This window comes from Cannabis sativa, chromosome 3 (assembly GCF_029168945.1).
Source record: "Cannabis sativa cultivar Pink pepper isolate KNU-18-1 chromosome 3, ASM2916894v1, whole genome shotgun sequence".
Lineage (NCBI taxonomy): Eukaryota > Viridiplantae > Streptophyta > Magnoliopsida > Rosales > Cannabaceae > Cannabis > Cannabis sativa.
This window is the reverse complement of record NC_083603.1, coordinates 5385870-5398882: the sequence shown is the minus strand read 5'-3', so window position 1 is coordinate 5398882 and position 13013 is coordinate 5385870. Positions and strand designations below refer to the sequence as shown.

Genomic DNA, 13013 nt, shown 5'->3' with positions numbered 1-13013 from the left:
AAATCAAGGCACACGTGTCTTACTTTTTCTTTTGCTTATTCATCTTATCATGCTTTCAACTTTTTCTTTTTGTAGTTAAGCAAACAATACTTTTCCTATTTGTAACTTTTTGTTATTTTATTAGCATCAATGAATAGTAGCAAAGAAACACAATACAATTTGGTAAAAACACTCCCAATCCAATAAACAAACAATGTACCATTAGTGTAAACTTATATCTTCTAATTTTACATTTAAGTTTAATTCAGACTCTAGGATTAGAAAAATAAAAATAACAAATAAATTACATTTAAACGTTACTAAAGAGCAATACAAATAGAGAGAGTAATCTTTATATTGTACTGCCAAGCTATTTGCTTCCTGAAAAAGCTATTTGAAATCCACCAAAAGATTTGGAATAAAAAGAAAAATTGCTAAGAGATCTACTGTTGTTTAAGGAAAAACATTTTAGTATATAACATATTCAAAAAGAAAACCTCAGCAAAACCCCATGCTACAGTTGAACTCATTACTCATCAGTTTGAAAGAAAGACAAGTCAGATTTTTTACGTACATACCATTCTCTAAACTTGTTTTCTACAACAAATAAATGACCTCTCTCAGTCTCACCATTCACCACACTCTCATTCCCCATACATTTACATTCTCACGTGACCATCCTTTGTTTGTTCTTTCTTGGATTTGGTATGTGACCATCATTTTCATCTTATGTTCATAAGCTTCTTGCAATCTTTTCATACAAGTCCCGAGGCCAATTCCTACTCGAATTAGTCGCAATAAAAGACGCAATCTGCAAAACACAAATCAATGCAAGTGCTTAATTACAATCACTTCTCACATTTTATCCATTTTTGCATAACAAGAAATATTAGTACTGCAAAAAATACAAACCTTTGCCCTCAAAGCCCGGAGCGATCCATCAGAATCTGTGACATTATCCAGACAAGTAAGAACAACTCTGAGAAGGTCTGGAACACAAGCTTGAACATGAGGAGACAAGTTTTGAAACACATCAGGCGCAATGTCGGGAGTTCTTGGATCCAGAGGAAGAAAGGGGAGTCTTGCAACCTCTCTAAGAGCATCGATATAATGACCAAGTTTAACCAACTTGTGAACTGAGAGTATTGCCTCCAGTTGTCTTAACACTGTCTGCTGTTCTGTAACGCTCTCTCTTTCTTGAGGACTGCATATGCACATTTTTAACATCTTTAGCGATACTGAAAACAACAACAACTACCAAGATTTAACAACTATAGATACACACCATTTGAGACCTCTCTTTCTATTATGCAATCTCAATGTATATATTACAAGCTTTTCACCAGAGATACATATATAAACATTGAAAACACCTCACTCAGCAAATGATTGCTTCACCTATAGTAAGCTGTTAATTCTATATTAAAAAAAAAATAGAATAAAAATAAAAATATAGCCAAAACTATCAGAAATCATAAAAGGGATAATGTAAAACTACACATATATGCATACCAGTGGAGCAAACTGGTGTGAATAACGAGACGAGAAAAGCAACATTTCTTGCTTCACCATAATATCCATTTCTCATGCAAAATTATATCTGTTCCATACACCAAACAGGATTTATTATGAAAATGAAGTCATAACATCTAACTCAACTTAAATTAAAAAGTACTAATACATATACCATACAAATTCATACAACATAATGATATTTGTAGCTTAAACAACTTAGTTCACTCAACTGATCTTATCCGATAATGCTCTTGCTCTTGTGTTTCTCTTCTTACTGTTAAAACAGTCACTCTTTCAATTGCACATCCTCCTAAGTACCCTTACATTTCCTTCATACTTTGCTTCCTTTTCTTCTTCACTCTCTTTTGCTCCTTTAGTTATAAATAATTTAGAATCAATTAAAAACAAAGAAACATACAAGGGAATAAAGATTTCACTAACATATGCTAACTTAGTTTAGACAGCCATCGGACTAGTTAAACAAAAAAATTTAAAACAAAGTTATTAGTAGTTGAATCCCACTCAAAATAAACCTTTTTTTTTTTGTTTCCTCTACTAATTTAGTAAACCCTTCAGAAATTTATAGATCATATTTTTCATTATCTTTAACAAAAACCCAGTTCAAAAAATAATTCAAAGTACTTACATTATTCAAAACAACAATGAACTCATGATCATCGAAACACCCAAAACTTTCCAATCAATAGAAATATCAGAGTTTATATTTTTCTCCTCCATTTGTTCAGTAAAATCAGTTTATGGAAAAATTTCTAGATTGTATACATTAACAATGATATATAGCTTCAGTCCATGACAAATTTTACTCTTGTTTTTTTTTTTTTAAAAAAAAATGTTTTAGATATAAATCATATGAGAAGGAAGTAATTACCTACGCTACACATATGATATCTATCCTTGATTTCTAAACTTGTTGAAGAGGTTGCATCCCTTTGTATTCTGCAATATAATATCAGGATAAACATTATAAGCACTGATTTTTAATTTAATATGAAAATAAAAGCAAACATTAGACATTGACGTTTGTACCTCATTTTCTTCTTCTTCTTCTTTGTTGGGATCTGGACGTAAGAACAAGTCTTTTATATGAGAAATCTTATCCCAATCTTCACCTGTATTCCTTTTGCATCTCTTCAATAAAATGGGACATTTAAAAATATGTAACACGTTCAAAGTGGTGAGGCTTCGAATTCCTTCAGGGAATGATGTCAGATTGGGGCAGTTGGATAACCAAAGCCTCTTAAGTGATTTGAGGTTGTGGATCCACTCTGGAATTGTTGTTAGACTATCACACCAGAAAACTTCAAGTTGTTGTAAGCTGGTAAGATGTTGGATACCCATAGGAAGAATAGTCACTACATTTGGCAACATCTTTAGTACTAGTGATCGGAGTGTTCCATTTAGGGATTGCCACATAAAGTCATAATCATCACTAATCAGCATGTCCCCTAACCCCTCGCATTCTACAATATATAGACTTTGAAGTGATGAGAGATGTAGAATACCAGGACACAAATCCTTCAATTTAGGACAACCATCAATATAAAAGCGACTGAGACAAGCAAGGCTCTTGAAGGAGTCTGGAAGACATTCTAGATCATCAATGTCTCTTAGAATTAGCCTTTCTAATTTGGAGAGAACTGAGAAAGAAGGAGTTGTTGGGAATACAGATCCAAAGTTATTGCTCATCATCATCCTCGTTCTTAATGTCTCTTCAAATCTCTTCTGGCTAGTCTTGTTCATCTTCAATGTTTCCAATTGTGGGTAAAGTGGCATGCAAGTCAGCTTAGGACAATCATCTATAACTAAGTTTGAAAGAGAAGGGAGATAATAAGACAAGGAAGTGTGATTATCTTCATTTGCATTTGCATCAAAACAAGAATGATCAACTTCAATCTCTCTCCACCATCCTTTTAGATTAGGCAAATCCTGCAACCAAAGTGTATTTAGAGATGGCAGTAATGTTGTTGTTGAACCAACCAAGTCTTCGCTGACATTATTAGTGTTGGATATGTACTCTAAACATATCAACCTCTCAAGGTACAAACCCTTGAGACACTTGAATTGATTCAATGGAACGACATGCTCACATTTTGCACAATCTTTCAAAGTTAACTTCACAAGCTTAGTAAGTGATGAGAGCCAGCTGGAGAGTTTAACACCCCCATAATTTATTAGCCTTAGATTCTGAATATTTTGGTGAGGCTGGAGACCTTCTAATGACATCTCATAACCAACAATAGCCTCGGTTTCATCCATTTTAGCTTCAGAATCCCACTCCAATCTCAATGATCGAAGATATTGTTTATCCTTTAGTTTGGCTTTCTCATACTCCGCTGCCACATTTTTCTCACAACTCAAATTTATAACTTCCAATTTGCCTCTCAAGTTGTTCAATCCCATCAATTCCTTTAGCTCACCACCATGCCTTCGGATACACTTTTCGCTCTTCATCAACACATAATTTGATAATATTTGGAGATTAGTTAGCTTGCCCAGTCCACTTGGCATATACGCCAATTTATCACAATCAGAGATTTTAAGATGCCTAAGGTTGATGAGTTTCCCAATATCTCTAGGAAGCTCTTTGAGTTTTGAGCATTCATTGAGTTTCAGTGTTTGCAAATTCAACAAATCATTCATTGAATCTGGAAGTGATAACAGACTTTCATTCTTAGAAAGATCCAAGTATCTCAATTGTGTCAACTGACCTAGTCCACTTGGCAAAGAATTCAATTCACACGAAGAAAGTTCAAGATGCCTTGATGAGTTTCTCAAATTCTCTAGGTAGTGCTTTGAGATCTGAGCAATGATTGAGTTTCAACGTTTGCAAATTCACCAAATTCGTAATTGAATTGGGAAGTGACTCGAGAAAAGAATTCCGTGAAAGGTCTAAATATCTCAGGTGTTTCAACTTGCTGATAGAATTTGATACTATCTTAATACTTGAATTGTTCAAATCCAAACAACGTATAACCTTACAGTTTGATGTTATGGCATCGCAAAATGACTCCTCGTTATCGTTTAAAGTACTAAGAAATGTTCGAATATTTTTTGCATGAGCCAATGAAGCTGAAACTTCACTTCCCGAGTAAGCATAGTTTTCAAAAAACACATGAAGAGTAGTTTTCTTGATATTTCCTTGACCATTTAAAAAGTCGAAGTCAAAAGTAGTACATTCTTCTCCTGCTACTTGAACGGCAAGATCATGCATCAAATCATGCATTTTGCATTTCTTTATAATTCCACATTCATCTACTTCAACATCTTGAAAGAATGATCCTTCCAACAAAGTCATAAACCATTCATAACCCACATCTTCCAAACATTGATCTTGACTTGGATTTGTTAACTTGAGAAACCCCTGTGCCATCCAAAGGTTAATTAAATTTCTCACCTTAATTTCTTTATCTTTAGGAAATAAACTACAATAAGCAAAGCAAAGTTTCAAATGGGAGGGAAGATGATCATAACTCAATTTGAGGGTGGGTAAGATATCATCTTCACTTCGATAAGGTATTTTTGAAAATTCCTTATCTAAGGAAGACCAATCTGATTGTAAACTTTTCCCATGTAATATATTTCCTATTATTGTTTTGATGGCCAAGGGGATTCCTTTACACCTTTTCACAATCTCCTTTCCAATCTGCACAATGCTAGAGTTATCTAGCTCTTGTGAGCCATCTTCAAAAGCCACCTTTCTAAACAAAGACCAAGATTCAACTTCATCAAGAACCCCTAGTCGATAGGGTTGTTGTTTGGTAGTTAAGAATTTAGCAATGTTTTCACTGCGAGTAGTTATAACAACTCTACTTCCAGCATTTTCATTACTTGTTATTAAATCTTTTAACTTCAACAACATAGCATGGTCTTCCTCCCATATATCATCTAGTACAAGAAAATACTGACTTCCACCAAGTACTTCTCGAAGCTTCTTTACTAACAGTTCTGTTCCCATGTCTCTCGAAATAGCCTCACCTTTTGCAGACTCAATAATACTTTTAATAATTACTCTGAAGTCAAATTGATCGGATACACACACCCAAATCCTTAACTTAAATTGTTTTTGGACTTGCGCATCATTATAAATACTTTTGGCAAGAGTGGTTTTTCCTAGACCACCTATTCCTACAATGGCAATCACCGAGACACTCTCTTGATCAGAACTCTCCAACAAAAGATTATCGATGATGAACGATCTATCCTTGCCCCTCCCAATAACATCTTCCTTACGTACATAGAAGTCAGCATCTCTCACTCTTCTAGCAGTTAGAGTAGTTTCTTGACGTCCTTGCTCCAAAAAGAAGCTTTTATCATTGGAAATGGAAGCCAGTCTTTTCTTGATGCCTTGTATTCTACGACTCATCTTGAAACGAAAAGCAAGCTGGTTGGAGGTGGAAAAGAAGGTGCACACCTGTGGAGTTGTATAATTTTATTTCATTTTCTTAGAAATAATTTAAATCGCATTCTTAATATGTTAGTTTAATGACTCATTTTCATATCATAACATGCTCATTCGGACCAGATCCATACATAGATCTGAACCCGAACCTAGACCGCCAGACCTCAAACCCAGCCCAGGACCTCGGACCTGACCCCGAGTCCGGGTTTGCGTATATATTAAACTACAAATAATATATTGGTGTTGTGTAGTGTAGCTAAGAGAAATACGTACCTGGTTGGCCATTGGGTTTTGAGGCATGATGAGTTGGCGCCTCAAAGCTTCAGTGTTGAAGTCGTCCATCAAGTCGTCTGCTTTGAAAACCACAGTGCTGAGCCTTTGGAGCCAGTTCTTGATTTGGTTGTTGTGAGACTGTTTCTTCTCAGCATCCAAAAGCACTGCTTGGATTGTTGAAATGGTTTCTTTGAGATCTTCAAGCTCAGCCTCCACACCCCAAACCAGAGATGTGTTTCACAGCTTCAGATCCCAAACCACCGATGATTTTCTCAGCAATTGGAGATAGGATCAACTCAGCCATGGCTTTTCAAACTTGGTTCAGATCCAGTGATTGAAGAGAGAGTTTCAGATGTTGGTTACAAGTAAGTAAACACTGTAACAGTATTAACTAATTGTTAGTTAACAGTTAGTTATCTGTTTAGGTAGTTAATTGGTTGTTATTCTTTTCTGGTTTAGCTGGTTTTGTACTCTGTATATAAAGACTCATTTCAGTCAATAATAGTCAGCTTTTTGCCATTTGTTCTTCTCTGTTTTCTGTTTCTTTGTTTTGCTTCTCTACATGGTATCAGGAGTCTTGACTCTCGACAATGTCATCGTCAACTTCCGATCCTCAGGCTACTGCCATGAATAATGTTCCTCTAGCTCAGGCTCCTGCCTCTCAACCCGCTGCAACAGGATCTTGGAATCCTTTCTCGCATTCTTTGTCCTCTTCCCTCACTGTGAAACTCGATCGCACAAATTTCCTATCCTGGAAATCTCAGGTCACTCCCACGGTCATAGGCCACGATCTTGATGAGATCCTCTTCACCGGAGTTCCACCGCCTCAACATCTGCTCAACAACACTCCCAACCCGGCATATAGTCAATGGCGTAAGAAAGATCAACTTCTACTGTCATGGTTGCGATCCTCGATGTCCGACTCCGTTCTTGCATCTGTTGCCAATTACAGTTCATCTCACTCTGTTTGGCGTGCACTCGAACAGAAATTTGCATCCCAAACAAAGGCCCGACGACTCCAGCTCAAAAGCCAGTTCTCCCATGTCCAAAAAGGCGGTCTCTCCATCTCCGAGTTCATCGACAAAGCTCAAAGCCTTGCTGATTCTTTGGCCATTGCAGGATCTCCCGTTGATGATCAAGATCTTGTTTTACAAATCTTGAACGGTCTTGGCCCGGAATTTGATCCAGTTGTATCTGGAATCACATCACGCAGTGATGTACTGACTGTAGAAGAAGTTCAAGCCCTTCTCCTTTCTCATGAAAGTCGCATTGAACACCATGTTGCCATGAGTGACCTTTCCCTCAAAATGCAGGCCAATCTTACTTTCGGAAATGGTAGATCAGGAGGTGTTCGACCATTTTCCAATTCTAATTCAGGCCCTCCAAATCATAGTTCAGCAAATGGTCGTGGAAGAGGGTTCATGAAGTACTCTAATCCAAGAGTTATCTGTCAAGTGTGCATGAGAGTTGGCCACACTGCTGCTGTTTTTCACTATCGATTCGACAAAAACTGGACAACTCCTAAACCAGGTACTCCCGTTAATCGTGCTTTTCTCACTGATCTTGAGTTTGATTGTGATCCTCAGGCCTACACCACAACCATGGTTCAAGATTTTGGTGAGGATAGCTACTGGTATGTTGATTCTGGTGCCAACACCCATGTCACATTCGACAATGCCAATCTCGACTCTTCCAAACCTTTTAATGGCACAGAAACTCTAGCCATTGGAGATGGTAAGAAACTTCTTGTTTCTAATGTTGGTTCTGTCTCCATTCCTTCATTTAACCCAAACTATCCCTTACATATGCATTCTGTCTTAAATGTTCCTCATATCACCAAGAATTTAGTCAGTGTTTCCAAACTAACCGAGGATAATGACATTTTCCTTGAATTTCATAAAAACTGCTGCTTTGTCAAGGACAAGACAACAGGAACAGTTCTGCTCAAAGGGAGAGTTAAAGATGGTCTTTATCGTCTTGGTGATGCCTCAAAAGAGTCGACTCCCACCCTGCAATGTCATGTTGTTTCCCCTACTGTATCCAATAGTGCTTACAATTGTATTACTGCCTCTAATTGTACTCCTGAGTATTCTTACTCAGCCACCAATTGTAACACAAATTCTATGAATGAAAGTTCCTTTTACTCTTCTGTGTCAAATCCTTGCACTTTTCATGTTTCAAAGCCTGCTGATGTAAACTTATGGCATTGCAAATTAGGCCACTGTGCTCAATCAACATTGCAGCACCTATTACCTTCCCTTCCCCATACAGGCACATTGAAAACCATTCAATTCTGTAATGCCTGTCAAAGAGGCAAAAGCCATCGTCTGTCTTTCCCTGTGTCTCAATTTCGAGCCAGTCAGCCCCTTGAATTGATCCACACTGATCTTTGGGGTCCCAGTCATGAACCATCCAAAGATGGCTTTCGATACTACATACATTTTTTAGATGACTATAGCCGATTCACCTGGATCTATCCCCTCACAGTTAGATCCCAAGCTTTTGACAGGTTTATTACTTTTAAAAGTATGGTCGAGAAACAGTTTGGATTGCCCATTAAAAGTGTGCAGGCAGATGGCGGTGGTGAATACAAACCATTTGCACGATTCTTGGCTGATCAAGGCATTCTTTTCTCACATCCGTGCCCTCATACTCACCAACAAAACGGCAGAGCAGAGAGAAAACACAGGCACGTTACAGAAACTGGACTCACCTTGCTTGCTCAAGCAAACTTAAGTTTGAAATACTGGTGGCATGCCTTTCATTCTGCAACCTTCATCATTAATCGACTTCCCACTCCTGTACTCAATGGGATTAGTCCATATGAATGTCTATTCAATGACAGACCAGACTACACAATACTAAAAAGCTTTGGGTGTGCATGCTTTCCCCATTTACGACCATACAATTCTCATAAACTTCAGTTTAGATCTGACCAATGCTTGTTTCTTGGATATTCTTCTGCTCACAAAGGATATATCTGTGAAAACACCAATGGTCGTATCTACATTGCAAGAAATGTGGTCTTCAATGAGCATCACTATCCTGGCCATTCCTTCACCAACCACCAACAACAGGTACATTCTGACCTTTTCACTAGTTTTGTTCCTACTGCAACTTTTTCCACTTCTAATACTAGTAATCTTAATGTTGCTACTGCTGGTGTTTCTGAGACACAAAACCCTCCTATACATTCTGATGCTCCCTTACACCACTCTCCACCGAACCCCTCATCACAAATCAACACAAATATCCCACAAATGCCACCATCAATCTCACCATTACAAACCCAACCAACTCTCCCAAACACTTCTCACGAACCTTCCCAACACCAACATCCATCTGACACCAATATAATCACAGCCCCCATTCCACACATTTCTACATCCTCTCTTCCCTGTCCAAATGATCCCTCATGTGTCTCAGAACCCACTCAGTCCACCAACAATGTTCACAGGTCTCATCCTATGATTACTAGATCAAGAAATGGTATTATTAAACCAAAGTCGTACCTGGCCACCAAGCATCTGTTGCTTGAATCTCTCTTACCATCTGAACCGAAGTCTCTACAGTCTGCTCTTAAGGATCCCAACTGGTTTAAATCGATGCAAACTGAGGTTTTTGCTCTAAAGAAAGCTGGTACTTGGACTCTTGTTCCTTACCAACAGGGTATGCATGTTATTCCAAATAAATGGGTACATCGAATAAAGTTACATGCTGATGGTTCTTTGGATCGTTTCAAGTCCAGGCTCGTTGCTAAGGGTTATCTCCAAGCTCCTGGGATCGATTACGAAGAGACTTTTTCTCCAGTAGTGAAACCAGTCACAGTGCGAACTGTTCTTACTCTTGCTGTCACTGGTAATTGGATGGTCACTCAATTAGATGTGAGTAATGCATTTTTAAATGGCATCTTGACCGAGACTGTCTTCATGCAACAGCCACCCGGGTTCATTGATGAAAGTAAGCCAAATCATGTTTGTCGATTACACAAAGCGCTTTATGGATTAAAACAGGCGCCCCGTGCTTGGAATGATAAGCTCAGGACTTGTTTACTTCAATGGGGTTTTCAGTCCTCAAAATCTGACACATCCCTCTTTGTTCATGGTCATGGAGATAATCTACTTATACTACTTGTATATGTAGACGATATCCTAGTAACAGGCCCAAATAAGTCTTTGATTACTAAACTAGTTACTGATCTTAATCATGAATTTTCACTTAAGGATTTAGGTGAAGTTCATTATTTTTTGGGAGTGGAGGTTCATCGTAATCAACAAGGCATGTTTCTTTCTCAGACGAAATATATAACAGACATTCTAATGAAAGTTAACATGGAAGGTGCCAAAGTCTGTAGTACTCCCATAAGCAGTTCCACCAAGTTGTCTCTTAATGATGGAGACTTGTTTGATAATCCGACTTTGTACCGCAGTACAATTGGGGCCCTACAATACCTTGCACTTACACGACCGGACGTTGCATTTGCAACAAACAAGTTGAGCCAATTTTTGAAAGCCCCAACTGTCTCCCACTGGGAAGCCTGCAAACGCCTCCTACGGTATCTCAAGGGCACCATCTCAGAAGGCCTACTGCTCAAACCAGCAACTTCTTTAACTCTTACAAGTTACTCTGATGCTGACTGGGCGTCCTGTGTTGATGATCGACGTTCAACAGGTGGATATCTTGTCTATCTAGGTGACAACTTAATAAGTTGGTCAGCCAAGAAGCAACAGGTAGTTGCAAGATCAAGTACAGAGAGTGAATTTCGTGCATTAGCTAACACGGCTGCTGAACTACGTTGGATTGTTTCCTTATTGTCTGAACTGCACATTACTCTGTCTCAGTGTCCTGTTATATGGGTGGATAACCAAAGTGCTACTGCACTAGCAGCAAATCCCGTGTTCCATGCACGATCTAAACATATCGAGATCGATCTGCACTTCGTCAGGGATCAAATTCTGGCAAAAGAACTGTCTGTGCGTTTTGTTCCCAGTATTGATCAAGTGGCTGACTTACTTACAAAACCTTTATCCAAAGACCGGTTTATCTACCTCAAATCCAAACTCAAAATGGCAACTACCCCTTTTCGTTTGAGGGGGGATGTAACAGTATTAACTAATTGTTAGTTAACAGTTAGTTATCTGTTTAGGTAGTTAATTGGTTGTTATTCTTTTCTGGTTTAGCTGGTTTTGTACTCTGTATATAAAGACTCATTTCAGTCAATAATAGTCAGCTTTTTGCCATTTGTTCTTCTCTGTTTTCTGTTTCTTTGTTTTGCTTCTCTACAAACACTACTGATAGTGATACAACTCATACATATCATTGAAATTCTCCCCTTTTTAATTTTATTATTATATTTTCTGTACGTTGTTAGGTTGGCATGCATAGTTAGCTGTGCGTGGTCAATGTTTGAAGCATGGTCTGCCTTTTCAGATTATATTATTAGTAGTGGAATATAATAATACCATGCAGTAAAACACAGAATATTAAATATATTTTCTTGACAAAAAAATATTAAATAAGAATCTTTGACAAATCTTGGAGAGGAGAAATGAGAGGGACTAGATTGAAGAGGATTTCTGTCATGGATATGAAACTTGGTTTCGATCAGATTGAAGAGTAGTGAGTAGTTTGAGCTACAATTTATTTTTTTGAAAGAATAATAAAGAATTAGTTACCAGTGCCTGGTACTAGGAACATGTTATATAATTATGGTGAATATTGTAACTGTAAGTAACACAAACCACTCTCCTAACTAACTGTTGTGCAAGAACACTGCTGAAACAACAATAAACAAACAATAACAGAACAAAATAAAGGATCAAGAATAATGAACTCTTATGAAAGAGTAAGAAATCGAATTCACCAAGAAAACATATGGCTGAATTATGAACATGAAGAAGAATCTTTATTGCTGAATTAGATTTGATTACAATCAATGGAGAGAGAGGGAAAACCAGCAGTATGAATCAATTACAATGCAGAGACAATTACAAAAAATCCTCACATGAGGGAAGCCATTTCATGAATGGACACTCCCTTTAACATCCCTCCATAAATAGGAATGTCAATGGGGCGGGTCGGATCTGATCCGGCTATGATCCGACCTGATCTAGATCAAGTAAGGATCTGCCCCGCCCCGCCCCGCTGGATCAGATACTCAGATCGGATCAGATCCGACCCGCCTTATACGGATCGGATCTGATCCGACCCAACTTTTTTTTTTTAAAAAAAAAAAAACAATTTATATCTAAATTTATAATTTTTTTTCCAAAATTTATTTTTTTTAACTAATAATGCATTGTTTATTTTTTAAGAAAATATATTTATAAATATTATTACTAAAATAGATCTGTTAAATATTTTAATTACAGATTTTTAAGTATTTTATTAATTATAATTAATCTAAAATTTTACAAATTGTTATAAAATAATATAAAATAATATAAAGTAGAAGAGAAGAAAGAAGAAGAAGATGAAGAGAGAAAGAGAAAGTGAATGAGAATTTCTGAGTTGTTTATTCCAATGGGGTGAACCCCTATTTATACAAATACAAGAGTGAGATATTAAGAAACTAAGAAAAAGGGAAACTAAGGAAAAGAGGAATGTTGATTACAATTCATGGTAATAAATAAAAGATTTGGACATCCACATAATTATTAATATTTATAACACTCCCCCTTGGATGTCCATAATATAACTGTCTTATTAAAAATCTTGCTGAAAACTTGATCAAAGGAAAAAGAGTATAGTGTAAACTAACTCCCCCTCATTTAGGCATTTGTGGAGATCTTCTAATCGACGAATTTCGATCTTGTCTGCCGTCTTC

General features: G+C 37.3%; 2 protein-coding genes across 2 annotated transcripts; both read right to left on the bottom strand.

The window, feature by feature from the left end:
* Nucleotides 1-1618: 1618 nt before the first annotated feature.
* On the bottom strand, nt 1619-4270 carry LOC115711104 (putative disease resistance protein RGA1). The gene is made up of 3 exons (XM_061111539.1): nt 2542-4270; nt 2384-2451; nt 1619-1865 (listed from the first exon to the last, which is right to left on the bottom strand). The coding sequence occupies exons 1-2, from the start codon at nt 4153-4155 to the stop codon at nt 2404-2406; spliced, it is 1662 nt and encodes a 553-aa protein (XP_060967522.1). The 5' UTR covers nt 4156-4270; the 3' UTR covers nt 1619-1865; nt 2384-2403.
* LOC115711107 (putative disease resistance protein RGA1) lies at nt 4244-12237 on the bottom strand. The gene is made up of 3 exons (XM_061111538.1): nt 11477-12237; nt 6188-6563; nt 4244-5926 (listed from the first exon to the last, which is right to left on the bottom strand). The coding sequence occupies exons 2-3, from the start codon at nt 6254-6256 to the stop codon at nt 4265-4267; spliced, it is 1731 nt and encodes a 576-aa protein (XP_060967521.1). The 5' UTR covers nt 6257-6563; nt 11477-12237; the 3' UTR covers nt 4244-4264.
* Between the last annotated feature and the right edge of the window lie 776 nt (nt 12238-13013).

Excerpts from the sequence above, each read along its gene's own strand:
- LOC115711104 (XM_061111539.1), bottom strand. The coding sequence starts at position 4,155 with ATGAATGATTTGTTGAATTTGCAAACACTGAAACTCAATGAATGCTCA. Across the intron at positions 2,452-2,541 it reads AAGAAGAAGAAGAAAATGAG|AATACAAAGGGATGCAACCT; the intron begins GTACAAACGTCA and ends ATTATATTGCAG.
- LOC115711107 (XM_061111538.1), bottom strand. The coding sequence starts at position 6,256 with ATGGACGACTTCAACACTGAAGCTTTGAGGCGCCAACTCATCATGCCT. Across the intron at positions 5,927-6,187 it reads AAAACCCAATGGCCAACCAG|GTGTGCACCTTCTTTTCCAC; the intron begins GTACGTATTTCT and ends ACAACTCCACAG.